The sequence below is a fragment of the Muntiacus reevesi genome, chromosome 2, assembly GCF_963930625.1.
Source record: "Muntiacus reevesi chromosome 2, mMunRee1.1, whole genome shotgun sequence".
NCBI classification, from domain to species: Eukaryota; Metazoa; Chordata; class Mammalia; order Artiodactyla; family Cervidae; genus Muntiacus; species Muntiacus reevesi.
The window spans coordinates 212921342-212939381 of record NC_089250.1 but is presented as its reverse complement, the minus strand read 5'-3'; the positions used below and the strand labels follow the sequence as shown (position 1 = coordinate 212939381).

The 18040-nt window shown below is 49.1% G+C and overlaps 1 protein-coding gene across 7 annotated transcripts in view; it reads left to right on the top strand.

The window, feature by feature from the left end:
* The window catches only part of CUX1 (cut like homeobox 1), a 347907-nt gene that overhangs the window by 182607 nt on the left and 147260 nt on the right, over positions 1–18040 (top strand). For all 7 annotated transcript variants that reach the window (XM_065924891.1, XM_065924889.1, XM_065924892.1 and 4 more), the window contains exon 4: positions 7220–7298. In XM_065924891.1, coding sequence (XP_065780963.1) covers positions 7220–7298 — 79 coding nt within the window. The remainder of the gene's footprint in view (positions 1–7219; positions 7299–18040) is intronic.

Sequence of the window (18040 nt, the reverse complement as noted above, 5' to 3'; positions counted from 1 at the left end):
ACCCCCCAGCCATGTGGCCCCAGTCCCAGTACTGAGCTGGGTGTCATCATATCAGAGTAGGGGTGTTGCTTGGGGGCTTGGTTCTGAGCAATTTGGTCAGTTTCTGCATCTGAGAAATGACACTGCCCATATGGCAACCCCCATCACCATTCACAGCACGAGAGTTCTTCTCCCCATTTTGCAGACATAGACCCTGAGGCACAGAGAGGCTGACTTAGGGGCTACGGCTCAGCCTTGTTTTTCTGGCACTGTACCATCTCCTGGCCCCAGGTGCCTCCGGCCTGCCTACCACCTGTGCCTGGCAAGGTTGAGCAACACCCTGAAAGGATGACCCATTTCCACTTCAAGATACGACACACTGGGCAGTCATCAAGGCCCGTCATTCTGTTTCATATCTTTTTGGTGATCCCTGGGCCCTTGCACCAAGTCCACGCTGTTGTCCATCTGCGCTTCACAGCTGGCATGACAAGGCACTCTGTGTGTGGCCATGGGGGTAGCCCAACTGAGCTATGTCCAGCATCCACAGCAGCCCGTTCAGGGTACCCAATGAATAGCATCCTTTTCACTGTGAGTGGAGTGTGCAGCAGTCATGGCCCTGGGACTCAGGCCACCCCGGCAGAGATGATGGACTCACCAGCCCACAAGTAGAACGTAACAGCAGCCACCAAGGCTTCAAGCCTCCCAAGCGCTCGGCCCACTTGCTGGCAATGTGCACGCATTTTTTAAAAATATTTACAAAAAGCCTGTGAAGAGGTCTTATTTGCTCCCTTTTAGAGATGACTTACCCTGACTGGTTCCTCTCCACTCACAAAACCCCTCTCTGCTCTGCCCTCCACTGACACCTCCACCCCAGGATCCTCTAGTTCTGACTAGGGCAGTTGGCTCCCCTAAACCAGACCAGAGATTGGCTGTCATGACGCTGCATTTCTTCTTCTTCTTGTTCAGTCACTCAGTCATGACCAACTCTTTTCAGCCCAATGAACTGCAGCACAACAGTCTTCCCTGGCCTTCACCATCTCCCAGAGTTTGCTCAAACTCATGTCCATTGAGTCAGTGATGCCATCCAACCATCTCATCCTCTGTCGTCCCCTTCTCCTCCTGCCTTCAGGCTTTCCCAGCTTCAGGGTCTTTTCCAGTGATTCAGCTCTTCACATCAGGTGGCCAAAGTATTGGAGCTTCAGCTTCAGCATCAATCCTTCCAACGAATATTCCAGGTTGATTTCCTTTAGGTTGGACTGGTTTGATCTCCTTGCAGCCCAAGGGACTCTCAAGGGTCTTCTCCAGCACCACACTACTTAGACTAAAGTGTAGTGGATAGTACCAACCTTCTCAAAGCTCTCAACTGTAGAAAACTACCTTCTCTACCCTGATCTTCCAAGGTCCTCGATGTTATAAAAGTCACCAGTGAGTCTCGAGGCCTCTCTTGACCTGTGCAGACTTCTCAGCCTGGAATCTACCCTTGTTCATGCGCAGACATACCCCAGGAGGCCTCCCTTGTTAGTCAAGACCTGGGGGCTGGCGGGGCCTTGAGGGGGGGGTGGTGGAGGTCAAGAGAGGAAGGTGCTGCTGACCTGGCCTGGGACAGACCATAGGCTGGGGAGAGAATGCTTCCAGATGTGAGGCATCCTTGCTCAATGTGGGAAGTGGGCAGAAAGAGACTCACCATGAGCTCAGGTGGTACAAGGACCAGCACAGCTGCAGTGTGCAGGCTTCTCACTGTGGCGACTTTTGCTGCCGAGCATGAGCTTTAGGGCTCTTGGGCTCAGTAGCTGTGGCCATGGGCTTAGTTGCTGGAGGCATGTGGGATATTCTGGGACCACGGATGGAACCCGTGTCCCCTGCATTGACGGGCAGACTCTTAACCACTGGACACTGGACCACCAGGGAAGTCCCTCATGTTGTCTTTATTCAGAGATCACAGTACAAGAAGCGGCTCCTCTGAGGTTGTGCTGTTCTCACAGCAGGGAGAGCTGAACCACACACTCACTCTTAGGTCTTACACGCAGACAAAGCATGTGGCATCACCACTTATGTCCCACGTGGCCCAGTCTGCCACATGTGGGCCAGAAAGCCCCCACAAGTCATGTGGCTGTGGGCAGAGACAGGCGATGCCCTCACAGGGAGGGCAGACGGTGAGGGGAACAGTAGCTCACACCCTACAGGACGCCTCACATCCCACAGTGCAGCTCTGCTAGCTCCCAAAAGGTTGGGTGTTCGCTCACCCCTTCTAAATCTCGGGAGTCTTACTGTCGATTCCCATTAACGGCCTCTAACCCTGCCTCTGACTTCTCATCCTGCTGGAAGCAAATATTAATTGAGATTTGAAATAAAACCCCTTTTTGTAGACCTTTATCTTGAATGTTAATCCTTATTACAGAAAAGCCCAACTCAGCATTATAAAAGTGATGTTGAAAGGATAACTGTTGGATCCAGGAAACTCTTGGTAGAATCACAGGGTGGGCGTCTGGGTGGGGTGGGGATGAGAAGTTCAACATAGGAGGCTGGCCGGAGACCGCGGAGATGTGTGATGGGAAAGGATGCTCCCCTGCGCTGGCTCCAACCAGGTGCCTATCAGAGAAGCAGGTTACCCACCTGCTGACGAGTCACAGCACTCTCTACATAGTAAGCATTTTCATAGACTTCAAGCTGTACCCCTTCATGATTTGCTCACTTCTGCAAATAAAAGTTGACCAATGTAGGTAAATATTTATCCACACAATAAATATGTATTCAGCACCTACTATGCGCTCGCCGTCGGGAGGAAAGCCTAGCATGGGCTCTCAGGGAATCCCGGGTCTCCCAACAGAGCCTCATCTGCAGTCCTGCACCTTTGGGACAATCCCTTGTGGTGATGGGAGTGGCCGGCAGCCTGGAGACGATCAGCTGAGCCTGGAGGATCAGAGGAACATTCCAAGGAGGCGCCTTCCAGACTGCAGGGAAACTGCGTATTGAGGGAATAGGGAGTGACCGGGTGTGGCTGGAGTGCGAGGCGAGGCGGGTCCCTAGAGCAGAACAGGTTTTACCCGGAGCCTGAGCACCGCCAGAGCTTCTCCATATCTGTCCGAGCTCCACCAACAGCAGCCCCTCTGTCCTCTGCTGCTCCTCGTGGTGGCCCTGTGGGTGTGTTGGCAGTAGACAGAGTCTCTGCCTCGGGCTAGCTTTGCACATTAAGTAGCCAGAATGTCTAACTCAGGACCTGCCATCCAATCTGTGCCTAAGACCTCACCGCAGACCTCTTCTCGTTCACACACCTCTTACCCCTTGTGCCAAAGGGCTGCCACGCCAAGTTCTGGCTCAAAGGTAGGCGCTGAGGGCGTGAGGATGAAGATGACGCCGTCTCTTCCTCTCTCACAACATGATAAGGGGGACAGACGGGGCCCCACTTCCCTGCACCAGGCACTGAGCACTTCATCCCCCTGGGCTCCCCCACCCGCCCAGCCCTGGTCGGTGGGACTGGCACACAAGGCCGGCCAGCTTGGCTCCAGGGGAACCCGGCACAGGCACCCTGGGGCCAGTGGAGCCTGCACTGAGTCTGGCAGCACAGCCAGATCTTCAGGCGACAGAGATGCCAACAAGGGGTGCTCAAGGAAGGGAAAGCATGGAAGTGAGCAGCCCCAGGCCCACAGCAAGGGAGAGCCCACCCCAGAAAAGATGGAGCTGGGTGAGGGGGAGGACAGACCCAAACTCCGAGCCCAAGCCCGCGGCAGGAGTCAAAAGAGTGAGTGAGCAGAGGAAGTCTCAAAATTGCCAGCATCAACAAATCCTTCCAGGTTTGGAAACCTTGGAAGAAGGCTTGGGGGACTTCATCAAGGAGAAACTCACCCACACATGGCGCTCTTGCCACCTCTCTTAAGAATCCTCAGCCCAGTTGCCTAATGCGTTAATAAAGCTCAGCAGCCTGGCCCCGTTCTCGCAGGACTGGGTTGAGTGTCCTTGCATCTGTGCAAACAGAGCACAAAGACGACACAGGCTCGAGGTTCCTGTACTAATTTGCTAGCGCTGCCATAACCAAGTGCTGCAGACTGAGCGGCCTGCACAGCAGGCACATGCTTCTCACAGTCTGGAGGCCGGAGGCCAAGGTCAGGGTGTCGGCAGGGCTGGCTTCTTCTGAGGGCCGTGAGCGAGGGTCTATTCCAGGTCCCTCCCCTGGCTCCTGGTGGTTTGCTGACCATCTCTGATCTGTAGGTGCCTCACCCACATCCCTGGCTTCCTGCTCAAGTGAGCTTCTCCTGTGTGCATGACTCTCTCTGTGTCTAGATGTCTCTTGTTTATAAAGACAGGGTCATGTTGGATTAGGGCCCATCCTAATGACCTCATCTTAACTCAGTCATCTGCAAAGACCCTATCCCCAAATAAAGCCACGTTCATGAGTACTGGGGGTCAGGACTCTCAGACAGGGTTACTGTGCAATCCATACCAGTCCCAAGTGTGTCGTGTAAGGCACCCACCCCTCCCCCACATCCCCACCAACCACCCGGACAGGAGAGAGAGGACAGTGTTCAGGATCCTTCCACATCCCGTCCTCTGCCCCCTGTAGAGGCAGCCACCTTTGTGGGTTCGGGCTGAATTCCTGGGAAGCGGGGCTCCTCTCTAGGCAGATCTGGAGCCGAGCAAAGAAGTGTCTGTGGGTGTCGAGAGGCGTGGAAAGCAGCCGGGGCCTCTGCCCTGCTTCTGAGGCAGACTCTGATGCCCATGGGCACAGCGCACACGGGAGGTGGCAGAAAGGCCTGGAATGAAGGGAGAACTTGAGACAGCTGGAAAGGCAGCTCCAAATATCCCCCTTTGCTCAAAACACTGATATAGGCAGTGGTTAGGAACCATTGAAATAATACTGCTAAGGCATTCCCCAAATTATGTAATAGACATTGAAAAGACTATATGTTCATGAAAGCCGAATACAAAATTTTCCATAGTTTGATTTCAACACATACACACACACACGTTTGAAACAGCTTTATTGATATATAATTCACCTACCATATAATTCACCCATTTAAACCTGGCATTGACTTTTACTACAGTTGTGATCAATTGTGTGACATTTCATCACCCCAAAAAGAAACCCACACCCCTTAGCCGTCATCCTCTGAGTCCCCCACCCTAGACAGCCACTAATCTACTGTCTGTATAGTTTGCCTACATGCCTACCTTTCATTCAAAATTAAAAGGGAACAGCAGACAGAGAAATGACTTCCACTGGTGAATGGCAGAATTATGGGGTTAATTTTCCTCTTTATTTTTTAATATATTTCTAATTATACAATGAATGTGAACTGCTAAGAATCAGAGTGGGGGGAAGGATTTTATTTTAAAAATAAATGACCACTTGACATTTTTAAGTGGTCCTTGTGGATTATTTGGAAGACATGCCCAAATCACAACCCTGTTTTATCAGGGGAGAAAGTGGGTCTGAGTCCTCAACGACTGCCTTCACATGGGCATTTTGCAGCACGACTTGGTAGAAGTTGGAAGTGCATGCACTGTACTTTTTTTTCCACTGCCTTGGATTTCTCGAGACCTGCCCTGCTCCCCCTCCCACAAACCTTGTGTCCCCTTCCCCAGGGTCTTCCCATCTTAAATCAGGTGACCTCTGTCAGCCCTTAACAAATTGTTGGTTGGCTCAGGTGAGAGGCCCTATAATTACACCACATCCTTTTGCCTCTTTAATAACGTTGGAGACAGAGTATAATTCTGTGAGGGGACAGAGGAATATATAATTTAGTGTCCTTTTCCTGAGCCAGCGTGAACTCCATGCGTGTAGCATCTTGCACGCTTCAGGGGTAAAACGTGATCTGTTGTCTGAGTGAACGTGTTTGGGGAGCAAAATACGTACTGAGTCCAGCCAGCCACTGGAGCCTCTTTGGATGTGTGTCTGGCATGCTGGGGACACGTCACCTTTCTCTGATGAATAGACTTTCACTGGAGAGAAACCAACTCAGCTGGGTTGGTTCATGAGACACACTGATCCTGACCACTGAGGCAGGAATTCACTGTCGCCTAAGCTCGAAACCCGGACACCGTCCTTAACACTCCTGGATCCTCCGAGTCTCACATCAGCTCAGCTGGGCCTGGGCTCTCTGCTCGGCCTCTTTCCCACAGTCCCCTCCGCCGCTGCCCTGCATGTTCTCACGGGGGCAGAGGCAGCAACTTGGTGGGAAAGGTTGCCTCCTTCCTGCCCCTCCTGACCCCCTTCCACTCTGACTCAGGTCCAGACAGTGCACCGACCCCCTCACCTAGCCAGTCTCACACCCATGTATCCGTGCACCCCGCCTCCAGCAGCCCCACATTCCCTGGGGTGTTAGAGGCGCATCCAAGTTTCATCTGGATTCTATGGACAGAACACAGGTGGACACGTGAGTGTCCTACAAGTAGAACATGTAACCATGTGTGTGTGTGTTTCTAGGAGGAGGGTCTCTGATTTTCAGAAAATTCTTGGAGAGGACCTAAGGGCCCGCAGGTTTCAGAACCTTGGTGTTTGAATGTGTTCCTCCCCTTTCGTGTCACCTCTCCACCTGGTGAGCTGCTCTTGAGGACCCTGCTCAGATGTCACCTGCTTTCTTGCTCGACACTCGTCCCCTTCTTAGTGTCCCCAGGACTCTGCTTACTGAGCACTTTCCTGGTTTGGGATTCATTTATTTGGCTGTGCTAGGACTTAACTGCAGCACACGTGATCTTCAGCTGTGGTGTGTGAAATCTAGTTCCCTAATCAGGGTTCGAACCCAGGTCCTCTGCATTGGAATCATGGAGTCTTAGCCTCTGAGCCACCGGGGAAGTCCCCTAGCTGAGATTTCACTACTCATTTACATACCTGTTCCCCAGCTGGACCACGAGCCTCTGAAGCTGAGAGCTGTCCCTCTCTGCCCCGCCTCCGTGCGGAGTCTCGCATGTGGTCTGCTCTTAGTCTTCACTGGTGGAAGAATAGTCTTCACTGGTGGAAGAAAGAAAGAGAACGTGTTCTCTTGGAGAGCCCCAACTTTATTGGGCCATGGGACTGCCCTGCCTCGTTCACCTTCAACAGGCTAGCACCCGTGGATTTTCTCCCTCTTGTGTGTTTGTAGATGTTTACACTAAGAGGTTGAAGGCCCAGCTGTCCAGCATTTCCATGAAGAAATCAGACTCCCATTTGCCGTGGGAACTCACTAGACAAGCAATGATTATTAAGTCACCTCTTGACAAATTTTGAGCTCTTTGTTCTTTTCTTCCTCCTGTTTCCTTTCAGATTGATGCACTGAGTAAAAGAAGCAAAGAAGCTGAGGCAGCCTTCTTGAATGTCTACAAGAGATTGATTGATGTTCCAGGTAAGCCCAGCACTTGCAGCCCATCTATGGGCATTGTGTCTGGTGAGTCAGTGGGTTTCTGATGGAGCTGCCATGTTTAGCTTTGGTTTAAAATGCTGCACGTTTCACAGAGAAGAAATAGAACCTGTGTGTGCACTATGCAGATGCCCTGGATGTTCACGGTTCTGGGCTGACCAATTCCATGTTCAGGAATGGCTTCAATAGGGCACCTGGCATGCCTCGCTCCTCTCCCAGGTCATCCAGGGAATCAGTGACCTCTGGCCAAGTCTTTCACTTCATATCAAAGAGCAGGTGGTAACCCATTTAACTACAATGTGTAGGAGATGTTTCCTCTTTTGAAGGCAATAAAGAGCTACAATTTTAATAATGCTTGCCACTGCATTCAGAGAAATAATGGCTCCTCATTCCTTATTTTAGAAAAGCAAGATAGAATTTAGAGCCCCCACTGGTCCCATCAACCCTCTGTCCCCAGGTGATACACTCAATCCGTGGGGAGGTGATAGATACAATCACACGGGTTCCAACTCAGTCCTGAAAAGACTTAGATCAGAAAATGAGCCACTTGAATGCCATCCTTTGCTGACCAAGGAAACCAAATTACCACCACCCTCCCCACCCCGCCCACTAGAGCTACAAGCTTGCCCTCATTGGGAATACTGTGTGCATCACCAACACAGGTGGAACTGCCTTAACAAAGCAAAGCAGAAACAAGTCTCCTTTGTATCTGTATTGTATTCTAATCCAAGTCCACTGAGGGCTTTGTGTCCCCTCTGGAAGCCAGAGGCCACACCAAACTAGGAGCAGGAGAACACACTTAGACACTTGGGACAGGGAGCAGGGAGGTCCAGATGCCAGGGTCTCGTTATGCATTCTTGACCACGTCCCTTGTTCCTCTATGAACCTCAGTTTTCCCATCTGTAAAATGGAATAAGGTGGGGAAACAGTCTAGTGATGGAGAGGGATTGCCTTTGTTCTAACCCTTTTGCTATCTCAGGGGTTTATCCAGCTCTTAGTTCCAAATTCTAGCCCTTCAACTGTACCCACCTAGGGTTTCCTGAATACTCTGATTGAGGCTCATGTGAAGCCTCTTCCATGGTAAATGAATCATTTGTGTGCTCTTTCCCAGGCATCAGCAGCTTGATGGACCCGCTTGCGTGTTCTTGTGCCAGTGCTAGTTCTGTGTTAGTGACTTAGTTGAAAGTGGGTCAGCTTATTTTGCCTTTTGCCAGAGACCCAGAGAGCCTGCAGCTCTTGTTTCCTAAATAACCTACACTCTTTTTTTAAAAAATGTCCAGCTCTTCCTCGGGTCCTTGCTTAGTGAGGTTTCTCTGCTGGGAAGCCACTTAAACAAGTCGTTGGGTTTCTTTGTCTGCAGTTATTTTCCATCTTCACTGCCTATCGATAGAAAAGAGACCACTTTTCTCATCAGCACTCCTCTTTGCCTGAGCAGTCCTTCTTCATATACATATATAATTTTTATGGAACTTTGATCATGAGTATATAGTTATATTCTGGTTTTTCCATTTAATGTTATCTCATCATCATTTTCCTTGTATTGGTGATATTCTTCCTAATTATCCTTTTTGGCTGGCAGTTTTAATTTCAGGTGGTATGAGCAAATAACGTTTGACGTTTTCTATAATAATACGAGTTCATCAGAGTACATTTGCATGCCACGTAGATCACGTTTACCTGCCTCCCAGGTAGTTCTTTCTTACAAATGCTGTGGCCTGACACATCTAACAAGTACTTGAAAAGCAGGAATGGGGCTTGGCGCTCTCAACCTGTGTTTTGAAGTCTGCTTGTCGCTCAGATGAAGTAATAGTGTGGCTGAGGCTTACAGGAAGGGCCTGGTCAATAGCAGCGCATTTATTGGTGGTCAGTCACATATATGGGGAGAGTCAGAGGGCATTAACTGTCTGTGGGCTCCAGGCTTCAATCCAGCCAAATCCAGAAACTTAACATGGGGTGTGTTAAGTTCTGGTTTCAAGAAACAACTTGGACTTGCCTGGTGGTCCAGTGGTTAAGAATCTGCTTGCCAGTGCAGAACATGGGTTTGATCCCTCTTCCCAGGTTGTACTAGTGGTAAGGAACCTGCTTGCCAGTGCTGATACGGGTTCAATCCCTGGGTCAGGAAGATCCCCTGGAGGAGGGAGTGGCAACCCACTCTGGTATCTTTGCCTGGGAAAATCCCATGGACAGAGGAGCCTGGCAGGCTATAGTTCATGGGGCCACAAAGAGTAAGACATGACTGAAGTGACTTGGCACCAGGAAGATCCCACATGCCTCGGCAACTAAGCCAGTTAGCCACCACAGCTGCTGAGCCTGTGCTCTAGATCACTGCGCTCAGCATCTGGATGGTACTTAGCACTCAGGGTTCATCAAACCAGCACATGTACTTCAGAGGCCTTGGGTTATTGTGACTGGTACTAACGTCCAGAATGTGTTGGGTTAAGTAGCTATCCAGCCAAGATCCCAAGCTCCACACACCCAGCCTCATGCATGGAGCAGGGGACCCCCTCTGCCCCAGCCTTTTCCCTCCCCGAGTGGTGCAACTCTGTTGTTCAAAAGAAGCATTGGGGTCACCCAGCTCCTCCCTCTTCTCAGCTTCCACATCCGAAGTCCCAAGTAGTGTTATTTCTCCTTCCAAAAACCTCCTTTAGTTCAAAGACACTGAGTAAACATTTAAACCATAATTGTCCTGGTGTGTCCCCTGAACAGCTGCCACTTTAAGACCTCGTGTTTACCTCCCTTCTCACTTGTCACCAGATGTGCCTCATTCCTTCGTCAGTTTTGAGGTCATTATCAAATACTTGTTATCAGAAACATCCTGCTTCTGTGGCCAATGTATGCTATCTTTCCCCACTGCTGTGCCCCTTGGCTCCATGGAGCAACCCCGCAGCCCCGTCAGCACTGAGGACACTGTCCCCTGGCACGGTGCTGAGCACCAGGGATGGAACAGGGAGCAGGTGGGACAGACAGCTTCCTGTTCTTGTGGACTCGAGAGTCTGGTGGGAATGTGGGCTTCCAGAAGTCATCACACAGATCATTAGTGAATTTTAGGTGTGAGCAGTGCTCTGAAGGCAGAGCCCCCTGGGCAAGAGAGTGTAGATGGGGAAGGATGGGGCAGGGTCAGAGGTGGCAGTGAGCCCCAGGGAGCAGGAGGAGGAGAGGGGTGTGATGAGAGTGGCCACGTACCGTGTCATCCACACCGGGACAGCATCAGTAGTCCAGGGCCCTGCGCGTCGTTGAGCTGAGTCAGGGAATGCCGTGACTCAGGAGGGAGGGGCCCAGGCCGCTGGAGTAGACCAAGGGTTCTGGACTTTGTCTCACAGACAGACCATTGATGGATTTTAAACAGAGAGATGACGTGATCAGATTTGCATAATGAAAAAGTAGCCTGACTGCAGTGTGGAAGCAGATCAGAAAGGGGTCCCAGGTGGTATGGGAAGGGAGAGGTGAGGTCACTGGGTTTCCTATAGCAGGGGTGGACTTGGGGAGGAATGGACAGTGGAGGAAAGCTACTCAGATGGCCCTTGCCCAGGGCCCAGTTAATGCAGGGTTACTTCATCATCTCTAAATGACAATGCTGTTTATGTGGTTCTATCTGGTTTACAAAATTAAAAGGAAGACCAGCGAGAAGTGTGCCAAGTTAGCCTCCAGTCACCAATTCTATTATCGGTTCTCATTATTCTAGTTGAATGTGGTCTTTGCCTTTCTTGTCAACGTCATGGCAGTAGTAGTTTTATGTTTAGATTCATAAAGTCATAGCTTTACATCATCAGCCTAAATGGCTTCATCTGTGACTCTTATCACAGATTTTATATCATCGTTTATATGATCAACGTACAAATAGCTTACTCTTGCAAATATTTAAAATTTTTTATTTTAATAACCTCTGATAGGGATTTATATTAATTTGCTAATGGCCACTCACATGAGGAGAAAAAATCATAGCCTCTGCCAGCAACGTGACTTGGAGAGGACACCTGGGCGAGGCCCCAGGTCGGGAAGTCCTCAGCAGCAGACTCCCTGAGCGGGAGGCCAGCATCCTTGTGCGCTGGAATCTCTATTTGTGGGTGAGAGCAGAGGTCAGTGACTGTCAACCACACTGGCCCCAGCAGTGCAAGAAAAAGTTCAAGGCGTGCTGTTCCCAAGTCATACTTACACACTCCCTCTGCCTACATTTCCGGCAGCCACGTGCCAGGCCCGGCACCACCCACCCAAGATGCAAATGCGGCTGAGATGCGGCCCCTGCCCTCCCTTGGGTGGTGCGAGACCACGGAGTGTCTTTGAGAGAATATCCCCCAGTTAAGCCGGTGAAGTTAGGCAGCCTCCTTCCTTCTCTGTAATGGAAGAAGAAGTAAATGTCTCTGCTCTTAAAGTGTGACCCTCTCAGATAGCTGGGAAAATTCTAGAATGATCTCCTCTTAAAGGCCTTTGCATAACTGGAATTTTTACTGTGTTCTGAGCAGAGTTACCATGGTATGCATAATCTGCCAGGAATTAACCTCTCATAGGTGACTTCGCTCTTGCTTCTTGATACTTTTTAGATTCTTTACAGTGAGCTCCTCTCTATCTCTACAATCGAGGTGGGGGGGGCAGGGTGGGAGCATACATTTATAAAATATTCAACTCTCAATCTCAGTTGCTGAATAGCCCTTAGTAGCAGTTTAACCAGATAAGAACGTAAACAGTAGTGGGTGGAGTATTTGTCCACACTTAATAACTGGTATAAAACATAACTGTGCCTTTTCAGTCCCACAAACATCTCTGCAAAGGTGTTTTTTTTTCAGAAGTTCCTGGAAAGAAAAGTGTTGGAGAGTTGGGCAGTGGTGCTGCAGAACTTCTTTGCCCTGGGTGCAGAGTCCATTGGCAGAGCCTTTGCTGGTTCTCATCATCTTCTGGGTTCTTTCTGGGCCCCTCCCACCCCAATGCCAACAGAGAGTCATCTCTCAGTCCTTGCTGAGACGTGGTTTAGGTCTTATAGACCCAAAGCCTTCAGACACAGAGGCAGTGCCCAGAGGGTTGGTTTAAGATTTAAGTCTTAGGGAGCCCATGATGAGACGCTTGTGCTCAGGCGTGTCTGACTCTGTGCAACCCCATGGACTGTAGCCCACCAGGCCTCTCTGTCCATGGGATTCTCCAGGTGAGAGTACTGCAGTGGGTTGCCGTTTCCTATCATTACCTGTGAGATAAAACACTCACAGACTCAGGAGACTCTGCTGGTGCTCAGTGCTTCCTGACTGGCCCAGCTCACCTCCTTCCCCTCGGATGACTGGTCCGAGGTCAGAAGTAGAAAGTGTGAGTTTTCAGAAGTCTCGAAAGGGAACCAGCAGAAGGGAGCCCACTTTGGAGGCTGCTCTGTCTGCAGCACCCACACCAAGATGCCCCTGCTTCTGGGTGCTGCTGCTTCAGGCCGGCGGGAAGTTTCCATCAGGATTTAAGAAAACCGTCTGTGCTGGAGAAGGTCCCCATCGGCCTCACATCTGAGGATCCAGAAGTAAAACAGGACCATCATCCATTCTAAGAGATGCTTTTTAATTCTTTTCTGTAAGAATAACAGGGCTTCCCCAATGGCTTAGCAGGTGAAGAATCTGCCTGCAACGCAGGAGAGAGTGGACACGCAGATTCAATCCTTGGGTCATGCAGATCCCCTGGAGAAGGAAATGGCAACCCACTCCAGTATTCTTGCCTGGAGAATCCTATGAACAGAGGAGCCTGGCGGACTACAGTCCCTAGTGTCGCAAAGAGTCGAACACGACTGAGCAACGAAACATGCACATAAGAATAACAGAGTGAGCCAGTCCTTTGGGCCCAACAAGCTGTTTTAAGTGAAGACTTGCTATCAGTTAAAACCAGGAAGCACTGTTCAGTCTTTTTTCCTTTCTTTTTTCTTCCTGTCTATCCCCTGATGAAGGATACACAGTAAGACTCCTGGCCAAAAAAAAAAAAAAAAAAGCAACGAAGTCTTATGATCTGTTAGAACTACCCCCTTGCTTCTCACACCAGGCTTTTCACTGACATGCATCTTGGTGGCATTTTGAAGGCCATGTGATGTGGCCACTCCAGCCTGCTCCTGGGAGGCTGCTCCAGTCCGGGTCTTCTAGGCTCCCAGGGTTGGCAGCAGCCCACGGGTGCCCAGGTCCCTCCAGAGAGAACTCTAACCTCGGAGCCTGATAGCAGGAGCCCCTTGGTTTTCAGGTTACCTTTCTGAAACATCTCCAATCACACTTGAGACTCAACCACTGGCTCCACGACAGGACAGGAGAGGAACGGGGCCTCGGCCGTGGGGTGAAGCTGTGGGTTGCAGGTGCCCCCAATCCCCCTGCTGGGCTGCAGGACCAGAGCTGGTCCGAAGGGGCCAGGGGCTGGTCAGGCTCTAACCAGTGCTGGGGTGACTGCAGCTGGAAGAGGAGGTCGCCACTCCACCCTCCTCGACTAGCCTGAAACAAACTTGGGGCCCAAGGAGCGGAATGTTTGCAAGCTGAGCAAGCAGCTGCACACGCGCTGAGGAAAGACCAGCCTGACAAGATGGGCATCTGAAACGCTTGCCGCCCCATCTTCAGGATTCTCCCTCTGGACTCCTGTTCCCATCCCCCAGCCCAGCGGGAGAACTTGTGGTGACTTGGTGACTTGGCTTGCAGTGGGGGCGGGTGGTGGGGGTGGCGTCTTCCCCCCTCTGCTGTGACTGGGGTGGTCCTGGCACACGCGCTATCTAGACAGCTTCTCATCAGTTGCTCATCAGCATGCTAATTGCTGTATGACTAATTATGCCCTGAATTCCAGTTGATTTTCTTAATGAGACAGCTGGGTTAATTATGTAATCGTATGATTACATTAGCCCAGAGTGCCCTGGCGGAGGGGAACGTCTGCTGCGTTCTGATGTCGTCACAGGGTTGGCGCTCACGGGCCGCATCCCCCCCACTTCTGCACACAGGTGGACTGGGGTCCAGGGGGTTGGTCTGTGTAGTCCCTCACAACAGAAGCAGCCAGCATCCCGCTGCCCTCCTGCACACACACCCCAGCACTCCACTGCCCCACGGAATCAGAGCCCCGATTCCCAGTCCTTCAGGCCCCCTCCCCTCATGTGGTTGCGGCACCCTCTTCCTCCTCCCAGGACGTACCTGCCTCAGAGCTGTTGGTGTGACAGTGACCAGGGCATCCACACCAGTGTCCCAAAGTCCCTGCAGAACCATGCCAGTTATTCTACATAAGGTCAGAGCTGCCCAGACGGGCCCCACCCTTATTCCCAGCATCCCCCTTACAGGTGCTGTTTCACACCTTTCTTCAGCCCTGATCTCCACACACCTCGTATTTCACTGAGAAGACACACATGCTCAGAGGAGGGTGGCATCTCCCTCCACTGGCCAGCTCTTTATCTGAGAGTCCACTGTGCCCACAGAACCCACCTACCCTGTTATGCTCCTCTTCAGACCCTCTCTCCCTCTGCAGGAGTGTGGGTTCCCCAGACTCTCCCTGGGTGACTCTGACTCTGTTAGGCTTGCAGACACCATGTGACCACAGGAGAGCAGCTGGTCCCCCACAGCACTATCTCCCACCAGAAATTAGATGACATCTCCCCCCCGCCCCCGACTCCCCGCCACCAGAAAGTAGATGACATCACCATGCACGCAGTGGCTTTGGCCACAAAGGCAGGGATCAGCCTGCTCTCCTTTCCCTCTCTCACATCTTAGAGCCGATCTATCAGTGAGTCCTGCTGACCTGGCCTCCAGAATGCACCCCAAATCTGACCACTCACCCTGTCAGCCACCCCTAATCCAAGCCTCTGTTACTTCTCACCACCTTGACTCCACCTCCTCCGTCCATCCTTTCTACAAAGTCCACGGTCTGAGTGGTCTTTGAGCTACTTTTGTTCATGTCCCCCAACAGTAAAAAAAAAAAATTCAAATTTGTACCCCCCAATATATACTATTTATTTATTTAAATGATGTACATGTGTCATTACAGCAGTGTATGAAATACATTGCCAATCATGTGCTAAAAACAAACTTTAAAAGATGTGATGAAGACTCAAAAGGACTTAAAATTTACATTTTATTAGCAGTACAAAAAAACATTTTGCTCTCAGTAAAAATATATGTATTTTTAAATCAACCTCATTAAATAATTTCACAATTTGTATGAAAATACAAAAAAACTTCGAATAGCCAAAGCAATCTTGAGAAAGAAGAATGGAACTGGAGGAATCAACCTGCCTGACTTCAGGCTCTAACACAAAGCCACAGTCATCAAGATAGTATGGTACTGGCACAAAGACAGAAATATAGATCAATGGAACAAAATAGAAAGCCCAGAGATAAATACACGTACCTACGGACACCTTATCTTCGACAAAGGAGGCAAGAATATACAACGGAAAAAAGACAACCTCTTTAACAAGTGGTGCTGGGAAAACTGGTCAACCACTTGTAAAAGAATGAAACTAGAACACTTTCTAACACCATACACAAAAATAATCTCAAAATAGATTAAAGATCTAAATGTAAGACCAGAAACTATAAAACTCCTAGAGGAGAATATAGGCAAAACACTCTCCAACATAAATCACAGCAAGATCCTCTATGACCCACCTCCCAAAATATTGGAAATAAAAGCAAAAATAAACAAATGGGACCTAATTAAACTTAAAAGCTTTTGAACAACAAAGGAAAGTATAAGCAAGGTGAAAAGACAGCCTTCAGAATGGGAGAAAATAATAGCAAATGAAGAAACAGACAAAGGATTAATCTCAAAAATACACAAGCAACTCCTGCAGCTCAATTCCAGAAAAATAAATGACCCAAACAAAAAATGGGCCAAAGATCTAAACAGACATTTCTCCAAAGAAGACATACAGATGGCTAACAAACTCATGAAAAGATGCTCAGCATCACTCATTATCAGAGAAATGCAAATCAAAACCTCAGTGAGGTACCATTACACGCCAGTCAGGGTGGCTGCTATCCAAAAGTCTACAAGCAATAAATGCTGGAGAGGGTGTGGAGAAAAGGGAACCCTCTTACGCTGTTGGTGGGAATGCAAACTAGTACAGCCACTATGGAGAACAGTGTGGAGATTCCTTAGAAGACTGGAAATAGAACTGCCATATGACCCAGCAATCCCACTCCTGGGCATACACACCAAGGATACCAGATCTGAAAGAGACACGTGCACCCCAATGTTCATCGCAGCACTGTTTATAATAGCCAGGACATGGAAGCAACCTAGATGCCCATCAGCAGACGAATGGATAAGAAAGCTGTGGTACATATACACAATGGAATATTACTCAGCCATTAAAAAGAATTCATTTGAATCCGTTCTAATGAGATGGATAAAACTGGAGCCCATTATACAGTGAAGTAAGCCAGAAAGATAAACACCAATATAGTATACTAACGCATATATATGGAATTTAGAAATATGGTAATGATAACCCTACATGCAAGACAGAAAAAGAGACACAGATGTATAGAACAGACTTTTACACTCTATGGGAGAAGGCGAGAGTGGGATGATCTGAGAGAACAGCATCAAAACATGTATATTATCAAGCGTGAAACAGATCACCAGTTCAGGTTGGATGCATGAGACAAGTGCTCGGGGCTGGTGCACTGGGATGACCCAGAGGGATGGGTTGGGGAGGGAGGTGGGAGGGGGAGTTCAGGGTGGGGAACACATGTAAATCCATGGCTGATTCATGTCAATGTATGGCAAAAACCAGTACAATATTGTAAAGTAATTAGCCTCCAACTAATAAAAATAAATGGAAAAAAAAATCAACCTCATTGAGGCATAGTCTGTACACAATAAAACACCTGTTTTGTGTATAGTTTGATACAATGGCCAGTCAGACAGTCAAGATACAGAACATTCATAACCCCTCAAAAGTTCCCTCACAATCTCAAATGCCAGCAACCTCTGATGTGCTTTCTGTTGACCCAGGTTAGGTTCATCATTTCTGGAGTTTCACATAAATGGGGTCCTTGAGTAGGTACTCTGATGCATCTGACTTCTCCACTCAGTGTGGTGTTCTGGAGGTTATTCGTCCACGTTTATTGGGGAGTGGTGTTTCACTGTGTGGATGTATAACAACTTGCCTTCGTGTCCACCTGTTCCTGGACTCCTGAACTGCTTCCAGTTTGTAGCTGTCGTGAATGAGCCTGCTGTAAGTGCTCACAGACTGCTGTGTGTGGACGTTTGTTTTCATTTCTCTTAGATAAGTAGCTAGGACGGGAATTCCTGCAACATAGGGCGGGTGCATGTTTAGCTTGATAAGAAACCGTCGAATGGTTTTTCCAAGTAGTTATGTCATTTTAGCCCCCTCCCCCAGTACATGTGGGAGTTCCAGTTGCTCCCTGTCCTCTCCACCATTTGTTGTTGTCAGTGCTTTAGGTGTTAGACATTCTAGTGAGTGTAGAGCATATTTCGTAGTGATTTTAACTTGTGTTTTTCTCAGTGACTAATGATGCTAAATTTTTATTGACATGTTTTTGAACCTTCATAGAACTTCACTTCTAAGCCATCTGTTTAAATCTTCTGCCCATTTTTTTTAAATGGGTTGTTTGGCCTACTGTTGAATTCTAACTTTTATATAGTCTAGATACAAAAGTCCTCTGTCAAATATATTCACTGCAAATGTTTCTCCCAGTTTCTTGTCATATAAAGAGCAGAAGCTTTTATTTTAATGAAGTCGAGCTTATTATTTCATTGATCTGAATGTCTATCCTTATGTTAAT